The 18992-nt window shown below is 36.4% G+C and overlaps 1 protein-coding gene across 3 annotated transcripts in view; it reads left to right on the forward strand.

Annotated features, from left to right (window-relative positions):
• The window catches only part of TBC1D5 (TBC1 domain family member 5), a 286443-nt gene that overhangs the window by 137341 nt on the left and 130110 nt on the right, over positions 1-18992 (forward strand). For all 3 annotated transcript variants that reach the window (XM_031057620.1, XM_014307329.2, XM_031057619.1), the window contains 5 exons: positions 4256-4364; positions 6114-6203; positions 6301-6372; positions 8713-8780; positions 13677-13779. In XM_031057620.1, the coding sequence (XP_030913480.1) occupies positions 4256-4364; positions 6114-6203; positions 6301-6372; positions 8713-8780; positions 13677-13779 (442 nt within the window). The remainder of the gene's footprint in view (positions 1-4255; positions 4365-6113; positions 6204-6300; positions 6373-8712; positions 8781-13676; positions 13780-18992) is intronic.

Consider the following 18992-nt stretch of genomic DNA (forward strand, 5'->3'; position numbering starts at 1 on the left):
GAACAGATGAGAACTATGAACTGTTCCTGCAGAATTAATCCCTTCATTGATTTGCCTGCTTTTTCTTTCATACATATTGAGCACTTTTCCTGCTTTGAAGTAATGCAACTCTCCCTAACTCATGCCAGTAGATATTTTACATTGGGCAGCAGAGATAATGCATATGAAATTAAGTTTCTTAAAGAACTGTTACTCCAATAATTTCTTTCTCATTCAGGTCTGTGTCGGTTTGGCATGGCCTGGTTATTGGTAGCAGGGGGGCCACAAAGTGGCTTCTGTGAGAAACTGCTGGAAGCTTCCACCATGCCCAGCAGAGCAATCCCTGATGGCTCTGAAGATGGATATGCTGCTGGTCAAGGCTGGGCCAGTTAGAGATATTGGTAACCCCTCTGTGATGATATATTTAAGAAGAAAATCAAATTGGGGCATGCACAGTTTTTCTTATAGTCAGAGAAGAGAAGGAGGTGAGAACATGTAAGAGAAAACAACATGGAAGACACCAAGGTTAGTGGAAAAGGAAGGGCAGGAGGTGCTCCAGGCGCCAGAGCTGAGATTCCTCTGCAGGCTGTGGTGAAGACCATGGTGAGGCAGCCGTGCCCCTGCAGCCCATGGGGATCCACAGGGGATGCAGCGATCCCCCCACAACCCATGGGGGAGGTGCCCACACCAGAGCAAGTGGATTCCTGGAAGAAGCTGTGATCCAGTGGGAGACCAGGTGGAGGGAGGGAGCCCCTGCTTCCAGGCTGGAGCAGCCTGTCCTTGGAGGACTGCACCCCATGGAAAGAGAGACCCACGTCGCAGCAGTTTTAGGAGGACTGTCTGCCTGTAGAGAGGAGTTCACGTTGCAGCAGGTGCAGTATGGCTGCTGTTCATGAGAGTGGGGGCCTCATGGCCTCACAGGGGAAGGACTCCTCTACCTGAGCAGCAGGAGAAAACCTTGGGTGACAAACTGAGCAAGCCCCCATGCCCTGTCTCCCTGTGCTGTTGGTGCAAAGGAGTGAGGGGTTGGGAGGAAAAAAGATGTTTTAAGGGCTTCTATTACTTCTCATTATACTCTTCTGACTCTGTTAGTAGTAAATTCACTTTGCAGCTTTGAGGCTGTTTTACTCTTGGAGTGTTTTCTCCGGGTCCTTAACTCAATTTTTTTTTCTCCTCTCCCTAGCTGTGGCATGGGAGGTTGAGGGAGAAGCTTGGGTGGGTGCCTGGCATTGGGCCGGTGTCATATAATATAAGACCTTGTCAAACCATGACAAGGTCTTATATTATATGTATGTATTATTATTATGAAGACTTTACAATATGTCCAATAGTACATTAGACAAAATACTCAAATAAGAATCTAAAATGAAAAATATTTACAAAATAATCAGAAAACATTAACATTGACATTTGCCTTTAATTGTACAGTCTACAGGTGGTATAACACAGGATCATACATTTAATTTTCTAGTTTGATTAAAAGTAAGTGCATGTACTAATTCATAGTTTAGGTGGTTCCTATTAGCTCTTGAAATCTTTCACTGCAGTGAAGCAAATGGAATATGGCAGACATGAGGTCCGATCTTCATTGCTCATTTCGTGTTGACTGGTGGGTTTTCTGCGATCCTGGGTTGACAAGGCTCTTAGATATTATTTTACATAGTAGGGCTATATAATTTTAAATGTTATCTTTTTAGAATTGATTGCTTGTTAATATTGAACAGTGTAACCACTATTAAAAGTCTCTAGAATTGTAAAGCTTAGATTATTAGTCTTCATTCAAAATACTTGAGACATGAATTAGGGAATGCTGTTCAGAAAGGATTTTAAATATCATTCAGCTCTACTAAAACTGAGGCAGATCCCAGCTTCCAAGTAATTTCTTTTTCAGTTGCTTATAACTTTTTTTGTGATCCTAGCAGCCAAGGGGGAATGCAGAGGAGATACAATCTTGCCAAATTTCTTTTGGCGGTTTTAAAAGTAATTTGGTTCAAAACGTGTTTGGAATTGCATTACTTTTTTTTTTTTGAGGCATAATATCTGCACTAATACAATTTCAGAAGTGTTGAAATTACTTTCTTACTGTGTAGCAATCACTTCCAGCAGCTGGTGAGAAAAATAACCTGAAGAGTTTCTTTCCTGTCTGTTCTTTCTTTTCACAGTTGCACTGGTTGAAACCTTTTGCTAACTCAGCTGACACACTGGCATTTTCAGAGACATTGTGGGAATGTCATCCACTTGCAGAACAATGTGAATAGCTTCAGAGTCTGACCTGTTGTGTGCACAGGAGAATGTGGCACTCTTGAAACATAGCTACCTTAGGGAGGCATCTTGGCAGGAGTTATAATGGCCAATGATGCTACAGAATTTACAATGGCAAATGAAGAATATTATATGTGGTAGAAACAGGAGGGTTATTTAGATAGCCATAATATACTCTAGTTACTGAAGTATAAGTGGCTGTGAAAGAAAGGCCCAGATTTTCCTCAAGCTGTGTCTGCTGTATACCATACGTTGTATTTAAAGGACGCAGAATCTTGGTAAACAATCGTAGGCAGCTCCCTCCAGAAGGTGAGGATGTGTGGGAGACAAGGAGACAAAAATGACCAGATAGTCTTTCTGACTTGGAGACTGGGGGGATGTGAGAGGAATGGAGGAAGCTGCTCCACACCATTGGAATGACTTGCTGCTCTTTTGGTCACCTGGGGGTACTGGCACCTGGGAGAAGGTAAAGGCAGCCCTAAACCCTGCAGTCTAACACTTCTGTAGGCATCTTTGCTCTTATCTAGAACACCTTTGGTTTTCAAAGTAATTAATAATCAAGAACCAGAAGTAAACACTTTTTTTTTTTAAGACTATGGTCCTTGCTGAAAGGTGATGCATTCATAGACACAGGATTTCTGGTCTCAGCATGAATCATTAGCTTGCTCGTGTCACAGAGGAAGATGACCATAATTTCCTGGCTTGCTAAGTCTATCCTTACAGTTCTCAGCCGCTATGTCTTACAATTCTATTTTTAAAAACTCACTCTCCCAACTCAGCTTAAAAGGCTGAAAACCATCTAACTTCATCTTGCATATATTTAGGGCAATTTGCAAAACCAGAGTTTGCTGGTATTTAGTATAACCCACTCTGTGACCCTCCTTAGCAGAGTAAATGTGGTGAGATCTTAGCCTGGAGTCATAATAGTAGTTTCCCTCTTCCTGGTTTCATTTGGTCTCCCAGGGAGAAGTAATAGTCTCCCATGTGACAGGGGGAGGAGGAGATGTTCACCTTAAGGACATGCATTGAAAATAAATCTAAACACATTTCCTTGCACATAACCCAGCTCTTTACCTTGAAATTGCCCTTTGTATTTTAAAGTGGCTGCAAAAAGTCTGTGAGCAAGTCGTGGGCTACTAAGACAGTCAGATGGCTTCAGCTGTTCTTGAGATTCATTTCAGTAGAAGTTGCAGGAAATATAGGTTTAATTCTTTTATTCAAACTCAGTAGATGGTTTGGGACAATTAATTTCCAATTGTTTCCCAGTAGAGCAGATTTACTTGTATATTAATGAGGCACAGGTGTTAGGCCCCTGGTGCCTGCATGCCTGGGAGGCATATTTAGGTTGTTTATCTAGTCAGCCATAGGTACTGCAAGGTACTCAAGCTTGCCTTTAACAGTTTATACAGTGAGGCTTTTTAATTTTTTGATGTTTTTTTAAATTTCCTAGCACCTGTTAAAATTTTAAAACTGATCATGTAGAAAGAAGTAGGAGTGATTTCAATAGTAAATAGCACTAAATGTTAAAGAAAGTCATCTTCTATGATGCTTAACTGCCCAGCTTGACATTAAGAAGAAAAGAAGGTTCATTTAAGCAAATATGTCATGTGAAGAGCTAATACAGTCAACAGTGTACTTTTCTGTTGCATATTTTTGGAATAGGTACTTCTTTGTCTACAGCTGAAACATGAATGTGCTTATATTAATATTCATTTTTCTTGTTTATTCACTGAACTGCAGTACCAACATTTTAGAGGAAATGGAATAGCCTCCATAGACATTATGAATTTCAGTAGCTGGCATAATTATAGCGATCTACATATTCATTAAATCCAAAGAAGAAGTGCGTCCAAAAAAACAGCCATGCGTTTAGAAGTGGTACACAACTAAATATATACGTTTTAAAAAGTTGCTTTCCTCTGCTTATCCAAAATTGTGTAGTGTCATATAGTCCTTAAATCAGCTAAGGCTTTTTTTTTTTTTGTTTAAATGTTCATTCCTTTTGCTTTTGCAGTAAAGAATGGGAAGAACTATTTGTAAACAACAATTACTTGGCAACTATACGGCTGAAGGGGATTAATGGGCAGCTGAGAAGCAGCAGGTTCCGTAGTGTTTGCTGGAAGGTAAGAAGAGAAAATATTTATTTACAGTTTGTGGTTGCAATATATCAACACATTACCTGATGCGCTGGAAGATTATTGATGCAAAGAATCATGAATTTTCCAAGAGACTTCATCCCAATGTTTTCCTACTCGTTTTTATAATTCATTGGACATTTGCTAACCACATCAAATTGCTTTAAAGCTGAATTGCAGATAATAGCAAAAGAATCCTAGGAAAGTGTTTCTTTGTGCTGGTGATATGTTTAGAATTGAGTGCCACACAGCCATCTCTCCTCTCAGTATCTGTGCAGGGAAGTCATGCACTGGAAATAGATAGGAAGTTAGTCTAAAAAATTATGGTTTTGTGGAATTTGGGACTGCTTTAAAATAAGTCTGATGCTTCTGCTAGTTGGCTTTCCCAGTGAAATGAGGAAGTGAAGATCAATCCCTCTTCTAAGGACTGGATGAAGAGGGAAGCAAGGTCTTCCGAAAGAACAACAGCTCCTTGGGAGTTATTTGTTAGGCTTTTTTAAAGTAGCAGGGGAAGGAAGAGAGAGAGAAAGCAAGGTAATATGGGGTAGCTCTCTAAAGTCCAAACAAATTTTTGCAAGGACATCAAGTCTTCTGTTGTGCACTAACTCAGATAGTAGAGAAATTTTTTTCTGGTGGAGTTACTGTGTATTAATGCTGATCATTTAAATTACCTCATTTCAATTTCTGAACCATCATTTTGGCACTGAGACCAATAAAAAGAAATTTAAAATACTCCTTATATATGAATGAAAGAAAGTTTGAAAATTGAAATATATGTAGCATTGAACTAGTTTAAAGTTAATGAAATTTTTTTTATTCAGCAAGCCCAGTGAATATATGCCACCTGCATTGTTTTACCAGTTTGCTTCTTTTTATGTCTCTAAATTAGGAGGCCATAACTCAAAACCCTGAACTAACACAAACAAGTCCTTCCCTGTCTACCAATTAAATCAAGGAGTGGTTTTATTTTAGAAATAAGGAAAGGTTTATTTGCTTGTCCCAATATGCATTAGGATTCTGTTGTTAAATTCTGAAATTTTCATTTTTTTTAGTCATTTAGGAATGATTTGTCAGTACTTCTGTTTGTCAGTATTACTGTTTCTTAACACTTTACAATGTGCAAATAAAAACATTGAAAAAGCAAGAAAATACTGGGGTTTTTCCTTGCTTCAAATGCAATTAAATAGTATTTTGCACTGCATGTTTCTTTCTAAGCCTTTTCAAAGAGACTTGAAAAAACTGAGATGTAGGCATTCTTAAGGACTTTCTGCAAAACTGCCTCTCTTAGCTGTCTTGCAGAATTCTAGAGCATGTTGCATTTCTTACATTGGGTATATCTCTCAGTGCTTAGGTCCTGCTCTGCATTTGTGTTTTGTTTTAAGCACGTTGCATTAGGTCATCAGTGTTACATAAATAGCTTCAAGTTTTGTATATTTCTTTTCACACCTTTCCGTATTCTTTCTGCCTTGGAAGTCACCATCAACTTTACTGTAGCTGTAACAGTTTACAAAGCTTGAGTTCATGGCTTCAGTTGACTTGAATGCTTAATTTTGCCCTATAGAACTGCTGTTGTTCCTAGCTATTTATTTATGGACTAGAAAGCACTAAAACCAGAAATATTTATAGATCTTTGCTTTCTCTTTCTTTCTGGGGTGGTTTATGCTGTCTGATAGGATTTATATTAAAAGCTATGTAAAACTGATGAAACTTAATGAATTTATTTTGTTTTGCTAATAGTTATTTCTGGATGTTCTACCGCAAGATAGAAGTCAATGGATTAAAACCACTTCAGACTTAAGAACTTCTTACAGTAAGATCAAAGAAATTGTAAGTTGGTACAAAATAGGTTCTCATACTTTGGCACAGATATTAACATTATAGCATAACAGGAGAGGATTTGATTTTTTTTCCTGTTTTTACCTAGCACATTACAAACCCTCGGAAAGCAGGACAGCAAGATCTGATAATCAACAACCCACTCTCTCAGGATGAGGGGGTAAGTTAAACCAACACTTGCTACTAAAGTTCTCATCTTATTCATACTGACACAAGTGAGTTCTTGCTGAAGTAGGCAAAAAGGCAGATGCTAAAATCTCCCTCTTAAATGTCCAAACTGACTTGTGTTAACAGTTGTTCCACAAGTTCTGCTGGACAACCGGAAATGCTCATTTCCAGGTTCATATTCTGATTTTTAGGGCTTAATTCAGGAAAGGCTGTGGTAAAAAAAAATCAATGCTGGACTATATTTAATGCTGGACTGATATGCTTTTTCATCACTGTATGTTTTCATTTTATACATCAAATGGCTCTAGCTTAAGGAGTGTTCAAACAGTCAATATGAGGTGAATGCTGTTAACAGAACAATGAAGTACCCTCCTCTGGAAGATTGTTCAGCCTTGGACAGTTTTTTTTACTGCATTTTGTTATACCTGAAAAGCTTTTAAGAATTTGATAGCACATATCTTTAAGCTTTTCTATTAATTATGTTACCATTGTTACCATCAAAATTCTTTTTTTTCCCAATTTTTTAAAATAACTTAATGCCATGAAAATAAGTTGTTTGGCTGCACTTAATAGATTTACACCTGAAAAGACTGTGTCAGATATCTCTGGTGATATTACTCCTGTTTTATTTTAGAGATGAAGCCCATACTTCATCTCTAGAGTGGTACTGTGCTCCTTATGTAATTTAGAAGGAGAGAGCTCTGCAGCTGTTATGGCTGTGCACATCATCAAGCTATTCTTGCATCCATCTGGACAGAAAGTTGTGTCAAATGTAAAAGATTTAAAGCATTTCTGCTGTAGCTTGTGATTATACACAGTAGCTCAACCTGCTTCCTGCCTGTGGTGTCTTTCAGATATAGAAAGCAAAGGTTAACATGTCAGAATATGTGGCAGGGGATTAATCTCTAAAACAAAGCCGCTGACCAAATCAGGAATAGGACTGAAGAACAAAGTGCCTTTGAGCCTCTGCTGTGACTTAATGTTACACCGATTTTGTGTCTTGATTTTTCCTTCATTTTCACAATGCAGTTTCTGTTTGTTTCCTCTGTTCTCATGGGCCAGGGTGGGAGCAGGGACAGGGGAGTTCCAAAATGTGGTCTAGCTGCATGAAAAGAGTTGTGAATTAAAAACATACAGTGAGTACTCACTGTATGTAAGACATTATCAAAGATATAAATATTTTTGAAGTCTAGGTTTTTTCCCAAGTTGTAGCACAAATATAGCAACTAATTATGATGGGGTTTCTTTATTTTGCTTCCTTCCCTATAGATAGCATTAATTTACTTTCTCTTTTCTTTCTGTGGAGCATAAGCCACCATGGCAAAGAATTACTTACCAGGAGGCCAGAAATTGTGGAAGTATTGTACAGACTCTGTACTGTATTTCATTCACTGATGCTGCTGCTATCTGAAAACTTACCTAAACCTGCATGAAGGCTGCTATAAATTTTGCTCCATCTGTATTTTGATCAAGCTACCATTCCTATACAATAAATAATACAGTTTCCAATGTTTTTTCTGGAGCATACAATTTAACAGCGCTTTCTGACTTCTTTCCGGTTAGCTTTTGCAACATATTTGTAAACAAGGCATGGAAACAAAAGAGAGAGCACAAAAATGGTCATAAACATAACTGCAGAAGAAACTAAACCTACTTCAGATTCTTTTATTTAGTATTTTTGTATTTTGATAGTGATCTTTAAATACTCTGGCTTTTCCTATCATAATTATTTTAGAATGGCCAGTCTTGGTCTTCAGAGTGGATTAGAATGATGATCTTTTCATAATAGGTATTTGATTATCATACACTCCTTATATGATTTATCTCCACTAAAACAAACAAACTTACTCCCAAACAATTTCTTGTTATGGATATTGCAGCAGTTTCCAATAAAGTCCATACATTCATAGAAGAAGTATGGTACAGTCCAGTGATACAGTCATTTTTCCTCATGTGAACAACCGGACCTTTTTCAGTTGAATTGCTGGTTCTGATAAGTTTGACTTTACTCTGCCATTCTAAATATTCTTCCTGGAACCCAAACAAGTAACTCATAAACCTGCAGCCATCCAGTGAGCAAATGCCATGAGCCTAGGACAAGGATCCAGGAATTTGAATGTTTTTATTTCTGATCCAAACTGACTTTCTCAGATATGTTGTGCTGATCACCAATATTCTTTATCTCCCATAAAATACTGATATACTTGTCTACCAGGAATGTTGAGGATTAATTTGTCAATATTTGTACAGTGCTTTGCAGTACTTTGTAGTTTATAAGCCTTAAGTATGAGTAGGAGTCTTGGTTTCATACAATTATTTCTTCTTATTTCAGAGTCTTTGGAATAAATTTTTCCAGGATAAAGAGCTTCGAGCAATGATTGAACAAGATGTGACAAGAACGTATGTAGATCTTTAAGAGAAATTTCTATATATAAATTTATATTCTGCATTTTTATGTGGTATATATTATATTGTGTTTTCTTGACTTTGGTTAGTGTAAATGTCAGGTTTGTTGAACATGAATGTGTGGAAACATACATTAAATGTATAAAAATATAACTTACATGGAGTAAAAAATGAGACAATTTAGCTGAACATTAAATCCCAGAGATTTGTTGGTATCATTGAAGAAAAGCTCTTCTAAATTAAGATATTAGGAGATGTACTACTTGTGAAATTTAATGTAGTTTTCTGTATGAAGCAAAGAGAACATAAGAGAATCTGAAAGGTCTTTTAACTAAATTATGATCATAATGAAAGATCGATCTTTCCTAATTCTCAACACTTAATACAATCAATAATAAAAAAGCAGTTTGTAATTAGTAAGGGAAATGTCACTCATGTATAGAAGTTGAGAGGTTCTATTTTTACTTATCACTATTCTAGCTTTATTTGTCATATATGCCTTTTAAAATTTGTCCTGATATTACTATGATTATGTTTTCATATTCATGGCCCTTAGGTCATTCCTGTTTAGAAACTTGTTTGAGTTAGAACACTCAGTTCCTGAAAATATTTCTTTTCAGAGTGCAAGCATTGAGTAACGTGTAAATATAATTAAATTCAATTACTGGTTGGCTACCATGTGATATTTTACTGTATTGCAAATATTTTTCTTTATAACTTGAAAAAAGTGATGATAGTCGTAGATTCTGCAAATCCCAAGCTTACACATTTTCATTTACAGGAACCAAGTCATGCAGAAGAAATCATTGCAGTCTGGTTTTCGAATATTTTACGTGTCCGTCCCTAGACCCATTCTTGAATGTATTTTGCCATGAGATGTATAATTAAAATCTGAGTATACTTTCATGTGCATTCTCACAACAGATGGTATTTTTTGTTTGTTAAAGGAAACAGTTCAGGATGTTCTAAGATTAAAATATATATGTATCTAAACTATAATTGGAGAAGGAAAAGTTTTATGGAGGTTATGGTGGATGTAAGATTATTATTTAAATATATATGTATATACACACAAATTCCAGGCTCCCAGTGTGGCAAATGGCAAAGTAGTATTCACTAATATCAGTAATAGTGACTAAAGAAATTTTCGTTAATGCATTTATACAAAATGACATCAACCTGAAACAACAGTAGTATATGTTGTGTCATCAACAACAAAATAAGTCAAGCAATGAAAAATCAAAATTTATCAGTGACATGAATGCATTTAATAAGCTACATGCATTTTATATGTACACTTTTTTGTCTAATCTTAAAACATAGTATGCATTTTTACATATTCTTATGTATCTATTTGTAAATTATAATTATTTTAAGAAGCAGTAAGTTCTTCATTCTGTGGCTTCAGAATGTAAAAACCCTCTCTTTTTATTTACATTCTTTAAGTAAATCCCTGGCATTAGAATTTTAAAAGTTTAAAATTCATCATTAGTTTACAATGCTTTTTATTGAAGGTTAAAATAATTATTATATTCAATTTCCATAATCACTACTTTCTAGCTGCTGTTTCTTATTTAATGAATGTTTCTATATTCTTTGTCATCTAGTTCAGTCCTCCATCATCCCACAGCATCAAGTATATAATGCTGTAGAGAGTGATGCTAACTGCACACAGAGTAGCAACCCAGAGTTCCAGCTATCAAAGCAGTAAAAAAATTACTCTATAATGCTTTTGTTAGAATTCCCTGAAGTGTGGTAACAATAAACAAGAAAAGCAGCTAGAATTAGATTCCTAAAATTGGTATTGTTTTAAACTCTTTTAAACTTCAGGATTTTGTTGTCTAAAGGCAGCTGTAATAAAGTTTGTTCATGTGTGTTTGTGTGTTTGTTCCTGTGCATTTTGAGAATCCTTATCTCACCTAATTATTGGATCTGTGAAGCCTAAATACTCTCAGCTGGGTTAATCATGCTGTAGAGTCTATGTACATGTAGAACTCTAGGACACAAATCATCTCTTCCTAAAGCATAAATACGATTTTTGTCTGATGAATAACACTGGAAAGGTAGAGTTTTCTTCAATAATTATAAAAGGCTCCTAGCTCACCAGTACCTAACAAAACTTCAGTTTCCTGAAATCAGGTGGTAGAAATCCAGTCCATAATGTCTACATAAAAATTACAACCTCCAGTATTTGCAAGTAGGAAAGGATATTGTTAAGTTAGTCCCAACTCATTAGTGATCAATGTTTTTAAAAATTTTTAAAAATATTCTGCAGGAATAGAAATCAGCAGATTGGCAGATGCAAAAGCATTTAACACAAATTAAAATACCAGGTTACTTTTTGGCATCACAGTGTACATCTAGGGTTGCAAATGGCTAGATTTCACTATCCTCTTTCTCTCTACAGTATTTTAAGAAACTAAAATGCCTAGGAGGCATTCCCTGTAGACAGATCAAGTCAATATCTTCTCTTTTGTAGTAGTACTTTTATGTATTATTCTACTTAGTTTCGGGTTCAGGAGTAACAGTCACAGTTTGGGATGATGGAAGGCATGTGAAAGATGAGTAGCGGTGGGTGCTGGGGTTCCAAACTCTCCATCCCCCAAATAAGAAAAAAATTATTTTAAAAATTGCCAACATCAAAATAGCAGTCGAAAAGCCACTGGAGAGCTACATCTTTCCTAAGTATGTGGACGACAGGGTAAGGAACAGCAATCCATTGATTATGATCCCCTTTTCTGTCTGCCACCAAATTTGTTTTGTGCATCCGTTTATTTGTTTACCAACCTGGTTCTTCAAATTTCTGTGTCAAATTCTGGCTGCCTCTGATGCTGGTGCCCCTAAATCAGCTAAAGGAGTATTTTAGAAAGCTGCATCTGACTCACACTGGACTTCACTTTTAGAAAGCAGGGATCTGAATGCACCATTGTTTCATTGTAGAGTTGTGGTAAAACAGTTTAGGAAAATTCCCATGTCCTTAATGCAGACTTTCTCAGAGATGTAATTAAATGTAATAGTCTCATGTTCATGAAAAGTATTCTTACCTTGCTGATTTGAGGATAGTGTATTTCTTAAAACAGAGCTTTAATCATAAAATGACATTTTCCATAAAAATCCACCCTGAACTGATAGTTCCCTCATGATCTCTTCTATTTACATTTACTATAATTAATACTTCAGCCAGCTTATTCCTGAGTTCGTTATTATCCTTTCTGTTACAATCTCTGCTATTACTAGATCCTCACAGATATCTCTGTGTATTTTTGAGTTTTCTTTGTTAGTCTTCTGTTCCTAAACTTCATAGGGCAGGCCTGAATAACAGTCCTTCAGAAATAATCTCTTCAAACCCCTAAATTATGTCGATTGCCATCTGCTGTAATGCACTTTTGGTCTCAGCTGTGTCCTTCCTTTACAGTAATGTGATTAGTACAAGTACATACAAGTTTCCAAATGTTGGTCTTACCATTACCTCCAGCAGGTGCCAGGAAAACGTTACACCTCTCATCCCAGTGCCTCTCTCAGGACTTCAGCATCACTGTGTTTTAGCCACAGTGTCTTCTCTGCCTTGGCTCTTGATTCAGCTCCTTCGTCCAAGGACTTCAAAGCACTTTCCTAGCCTTAATTAGCTCTGTTTCTGTACTTGCCTGTCATCACTTCTGTGAGATGACCACAGTGATTAGCAATGTTAATAGTCTTATCTGAAGTAATTTGTTCTAATTTCCTATATTGTTTCTCTGTGACAGGCTTTACAGTAGTCTTAAATACATCTGGTCTAAAGTATGACATTGTAGCTCAGACCTAGGAAACTTGTTCGAAGAAATCCTATTTCAAGCCATCTGATTGAATTCTACAACTGACTATAATACAACCTTATTTCAGCACTCTAGCTTGAGGCCTACCACTGTTGTCTTTTTAAAGCATTCTTCTGCTTTTTCTTGTCCGACTTTACCATTTCCTTTCTTTTTAGTATTCTATGTTTTCAGATTTTATTTTTTTGCTGTGTATTTTATGTTGCTCTGTATGGCTGTGGAGCAATCTGGTTTGGGCCATTTGCTTTATGAAACATTTTTTGCCATCTAATTACTTCTTCAGTAGCAATGAAAACACTTTTGCTTGTGCACTTATTCTAATTTTAAGTAGGTCCTGCATAACTATTCTATTCCCTACCTCCAACAGTCAAGGAGCAGGATGCACAGGTGAGAGTTGCTTCAGAGTAGTTACAGACTGGTAATATTTATATTTTCCAGTATGTCTGTAACAGGATTTTTCCAGAAGCCTTTTTTCCTTATTCTCACACATGTTCCACTTCATTCTGGTTCACTTAGGATATTTGCCCAGACAGATTATTTTATAACTGTAAAGTTTATTTGTAATAGCTGTTAAAGACAGTGAGATGTCTAATTGTGTTGTATTGCAACAGATACCAGTAAGAAATACTCAATTTTAGGATTCTGGTTTTCATGTCAATTATGAGATATTTAAATAATCTTGTCATTAAATGATAATTTTTTTTCCAAATAATAAAGAAATGCGGAACCATTGTGTATGCGTGTCATCTGACATACTTTAATCCATTCTTCCATTTCTTCCATTGTATTTCATTCTTGCAGATGTCTAGCTTTAATGAGATTAAAAGGGATTAGTTATTGAAATATAACTGTGATATCATCATACCTGTGTAGCAGACTGGTGTATATTAAAGAACATTGTTCATCATTTCGGTTGCAAAACAAATGTAACAAGTTGTTAGAAGTATTTAACTCTGGCAGCACAGAGCAGTGGGAAAGCAGACAAGGGAGATGGTCTTACCTAAAAACCTCTTTTAGAAGACCAGCAACTGGCATTCTGTGCACTCAATTGTTTACTCTTGCTGTATTGCTTCATTTTCAGCTTTCCTGAAATGCAGTATTTCCAGCAAGAGAATGTAAGGAAAATTCTTACAGATGTTCTGTTCTGCTACGCCAGAGAAAATGAGCAGTTGCTTTATAAACAGGTAATGAAAATACTGTACAGGTGGCATTCATTGACTCAACATTTCTATATGGTTTGACAATAATGTAGCTCTGTTGTATCTGAAGTTGTATCATAATGCTGAAGTAATCAAAGAGCTGCTTGTCAGCTGGTTGGTAAGTAAGCTCATTGAATAACATATGCTTTCTGCTCATAACACAGTACCTTAAGTTGTTTTCTTTAAGGTTGCTAAGTTTTCTAACTTTGAATTTCTTTAGAAACATCTTTTTCTTTGTCATTGGTTAAGAAAGAAAAAAACCAAAGAAAGGCTTTCTCTGCTTAGGTAAAGAAAGTACACAGCAGGATTTAAAATGGTACTGAATTAACAAAAAGCATAGGATTTCTGAAATTTAGACCAAGTTTACTATTTTAAGTTTTATGTAATATTTTAAGTTATTTCCCCAAAATGCTAAAGCCATGCAGTATGTTAGCAAAAAGATCTTTACCTAACCTTGTAGCACCCAAGTACAATGCAGCTGACAAAATCCTCTTAAATGAAAGATAAGTAACTTTTACAGAGTTACTTGAGGAAGAGTCTGTTCAAACCATTTTTGATGAAATGGTAAGGAAAGCCTAAGTTACACTAAGTCTGCATCCACAGAGTTAGTGAGTTAATTAATTCAGCATTTGTTCTAAAGGTTTTGAAGTAACTATAAACATGATATTGTATTCATATAGAAAGACCAAGATGCAGTGTATCAACCGAAGCATATTTGTATTTGTTTCTTCACACAGTTATCTGTAGGCTGAGTAGAGACTGACAAACCGAGGGATACTCTGTGTACTTGGACAAAGGATAAACTGTAGAGGATCCAACTTTAGGTAGATAGAAAATTTGTCATGGTAAAAATACAGAGATTCAGTAAATGGCAAGATTTTTATAAAACAATCTGTGCTTTCAGGCATGGTCGGTGACCACCCTGTCCTTAAGCCAGGGAATAGGGTTGTTTCATGGAAACAAAGGGCATATGAGTTGAAAGAACACTTACTTCTGAAGAACTTCTTAGAGATTATTTTTTAAAAATGGTCTATATAGCTATCAAACATATGAAACATGTTATTTCTCATGTTTGACAGACAGTGAGCAAGGAATAGTCTTGCATAAGAACAATAAAAATGAGATCTAGGAGCTGTGTTTTGAAGGGTGCTGCTAAAAAAAATACTTGGCAGTATTCAGTCTCCTCTTTCTAGTGAATATAGGCCAGAGTACTGATGATGGGGAAAAGGAAGAACACATTCCAGCTAATTTAGTCTATCATTTATTGAACAAGAATATTATTTTACTCTTTGATATGACTTAAAAGGACTTAATTACCCTCTGCTCATATTTAAAATCCTCTTGATTCCTTAGCAAGAAATAATACCTTTCTATATAGGGACAGAATATTTAGCCAGATCAAATTAAAAAAAAAAAACCACTGCGTTTCATCACAAGCTGTTAAAGCTATTATTTTCTACTAGGTGACACCCCGTTTAACATAGACCATATTGTTAATAGTTATGGGATTTTATTGAATTAATGAGACTGTTATCATGTAGTAGAATGTCTTGCTGAGTTAATTGAAACTGCAGAGATTATATAAATGGTATTAATGAACTTTGACTGCCTGATGCCTCAGCTTTAATAAAGACTGCTTGGTGGGCTAAATGAACATAGGCAGATAAAAGAACAGGTTCAATTTTGTGAGCCTACAGGCTGTTGACAAAGAAAACTTCTTTACCTCTGTTTTCAACTAGCGTGCATCAGGTCTATGGTAGTTCCAGGAAGGGATTGCTACAGGATTAAGAGGAGAGGAAGTGCAGAAAATGAAATTAATTTGGATCATGAAAAACTGTTGATTTAACCTCTCAAAGTGTGTTCAGTATATTGCAGTGCTATGCCATGTCCACAAAATAGTAAATTATAGTGGTTTTCCTCTCTTGTTGTGGACATGTGTTACTTTTATTCGGAGCTATGTTTTTTTCTTACCTCATTTTAAAAGGGTGGGTTTGTTTGGTTGGATTTCTTAAAAAATAATGCTCCTTTTAGCTTGTTAGTAAGATCCTCCTTTTTAGTCCCCATGCTCCTCTCTTGCTAGAGAACATTTTTTTCATGACCATCATCACCCTTCTCTGAATTAGCTGAAAAGAAATGGTTTGTAGTCAACAGGATATGTTTTTTCCTTCTTTTATCAACTACCTACTCCCTGACGTAGTGTTTTTACCAGACTCATGCCCCAGTTCCCATAATAATAATTTTCACTACAGCAAAGCCTAGCATATTTTTGAGAAAATTATGAAAGTTGCCATTAATTTATCAGTAACAGATAATCTCCAAGTTGTTGTCTCCACAGTGACCTGAATACAAAGCCCAGATTGAGGAGCTTGTCTTCATATGCAGTTTCCATTATGGGGACTGGTCCTGTTGTCATCCATGAGAATTCCTCTGTCTTATTTGTATGACCACATACAAAAGATACAATTGCCATTAGAGTGATATAACTTGGCCAATGAATGAAGACTGGTATTTTTGTCTGTCAGCATCTGTCCCTACCCAATGTTATCTTCCAAAATATTTGGAAGAAGTTGTAGTTCCTTGACAATTTGCCTACTTACAACATTCTATTGAAAGTACTACATAACATCAGCATTACAAGAAGCAATCAATAATGTTTGTTTAATATGCATATATGCATGCACGTTGTCTTTGTTGTAGGATTTCTGGGTTTTTTGGCCAGTGTGGAGGAACATTTTATTTGATGAGGAAAAATATATTTGTATCCATAGTCTAATGGAGTAGAATGTGGTGGAGCTGTATTACAGTTTTTAAAGGCAGAATCTTCCCTAGGATCACTGAATTTTTAAATAGCAGCTGTAAATGTAAAAGCTAAAGAGAATAGCATATTGTACTTAAGAAAATGTAAAAGCTACCCTTGGAGGTCTTCTGTAAGACTGGTGACAGAATTCTGGTCCTAGTTACACTGAAAGGAAATAGTGAAAATTAAGCTAAATCACTAGGCTAACTATTGTTTGTTCATGATTTGATTGCCCTTAGAGAAGTCAATATAATTTTGAAATACATTGATTCACTTGTCATTGTGAGAATGCTATAATTCTGTTTTTTTTTCTAAACCATAGACTGTATTATGAAATCAATATTTTGTTGTAGCTGGGAAGTGTCATAAAATTATCTGAGCTCTGTCAACTTATTTATTAACACTAAAGAGTTTTAGTAAACTGTAGCATTGAAAAAATATGTGTATGCATATTACACTGGTAGCTTTTCTTGCCAAGCTAAAAATCTCTAAACATTTGAAGTACTCTTGTAACTGAAAGATCAGAGGTATCTTTTTGAAATCCTGATATTTCATCATCTGTTTGTTTTGGTTTTGTTATATGTGGGCAGCCACATTATGATTCTATTTTATTATGGAGTTGATATATTATTATGTTGGAAGAATGTGTGATGTGCTTTTATCTTTCATAACTAATTCTTATTTTATGTCCTCTTTCTTTTTCTTCTGCTTATATGTTTACAGCTTAGGTGGTAGTTTTTTTAGATAGTCAAGTTTTCTGGCATTTCCATTTCTCCTATTTCATGTTTATCAGGGTGAATAAAAGATTAGATGTGGAAATGTTAATTAAGCAAGGGCCGTATGTGTGAAAGTACAACCCTGGTTATTTCAATCTTTTTGCCACTTATATGTTGTCTAATCCTGGACCTTTCTCCTTTGATATGACCATAATATTTTAAGAAATCTAAACTTGACAATTTGTAATCTAACCCATTTGTGATGTTTTACATCAGCTTCTGAAATCAAATGGCTATATTTGGTTTATTTTGTTTTTCCTAACTGAATTTCTCATTAGGCTTCATCTTTTAAAGTAGCCCCTAAAGGTTCAGAAATAGGAAAGGAAAGAAAACATCTGAACTTCAGCCCTGCCATTGAGGCTCTAACAGTCATCTCAGTCCTGAAAAAATTAAAATTACATTTCCTAGGATTTCTGTTGATGGCATACAGAGAGATCATCAAAACTATTGTCAAAAACTGTGCATCCAAGCATACTCAAAACAGTGACGTAGAGAAGGTTTCCTCATCTACCTCTCAGGTCAGTTGGGACTACTTAAGGAAAATCCCCATTACTTCCAATACAAGTTCAAGGGTTTTGGTAGTTAATGGATCTGTTCAGTACATATGAAGCTGATAACTTACTGGTGTTGAACTTCTCAGGTGCTGTATGGAATATCAGCTGATGTACCAGCAAAGCAGCAGGGCAGCTCGCAAGCATGTAACACTTCCAGTGTTCGTGTCTGTCCATCACTGAGGGGACTGGAAAAGCAAATGCAGAGGCTTCCTACCTTAGAGCTGCACCCATTAAAAGTAGAACAGCTCAGGTCACCCATCAGCTGTCATGACTCCTGACAGCAACATGAAATGGTGATGTGCTTGTGGACCAGCGCCAGTGCTCCTTCTGCAGCAGGATAGATTAAATAGTCTGCCTGGAACCCCTGTCTGCCCAGAGCACTCCCCTGAGTTGGAGCTGAGGCTCCACTTGATGAAATAGTTGCACCCTTGAACTGGAATACTCCTGTGTGCAGGTTCTTCTTCCTACAGCTGGGCAAGGACTCCATCCAGAGCCAGGCCCAGCAGGGGTAGCCTGGGCACTTGGCATCAGGCCCGTGCTGTAACTGGTAGTTTTGGGCAGAGGTCAGGAATTCCCTCCCCTTAGAGTGGTCCTTGTGCCCAGAGGCAGAGAGACAGATCTCGATCCTTCATCCCACATCCCTTCCATCACCAAAGGACTCCCTTGCCTTTTTTTGTCTGATGCCTCCCCCAGCCTAGGGCCTTTGTAGCTCCTACCTGCTGTCCTAGTCCCAACACTGAGATCCTAACTCTCCTGGGTGGCCCAGCCGAGCTTCTGATGCCAGCCCAAGCCCTCAACTGCCCACCCATGTTTTTTGTTCTGATTCCTGCCTATTTCTATGTTTTTTCTGTATCTTAATATAGATTACATATATAAGTAGTACTCTGCAGTGGAACAGTACCAGGTCTTCTATGCATCAGGTTTAATTAGTTTATTTTGAATATTGACATAACAACTTATGAGAAACTGAAAGAGAACTGAAAAACCCCAAAACCTCATTTTAATTCTCATGTCTTTAGAAATTAAAGTTTTGTTTTCTTTCCCAAATAGCTACCCTTGTCTCCTTCAGAG

Source organism: Geospiza fortis, unplaced genomic scaffold (genome assembly GCF_000277835.1).
Source record: "Geospiza fortis unplaced genomic scaffold, GeoFor_1.0 scaffold95, whole genome shotgun sequence".
NCBI lineage: Eukaryota > Metazoa > Chordata > Aves > Passeriformes > Thraupidae > Geospiza > Geospiza fortis.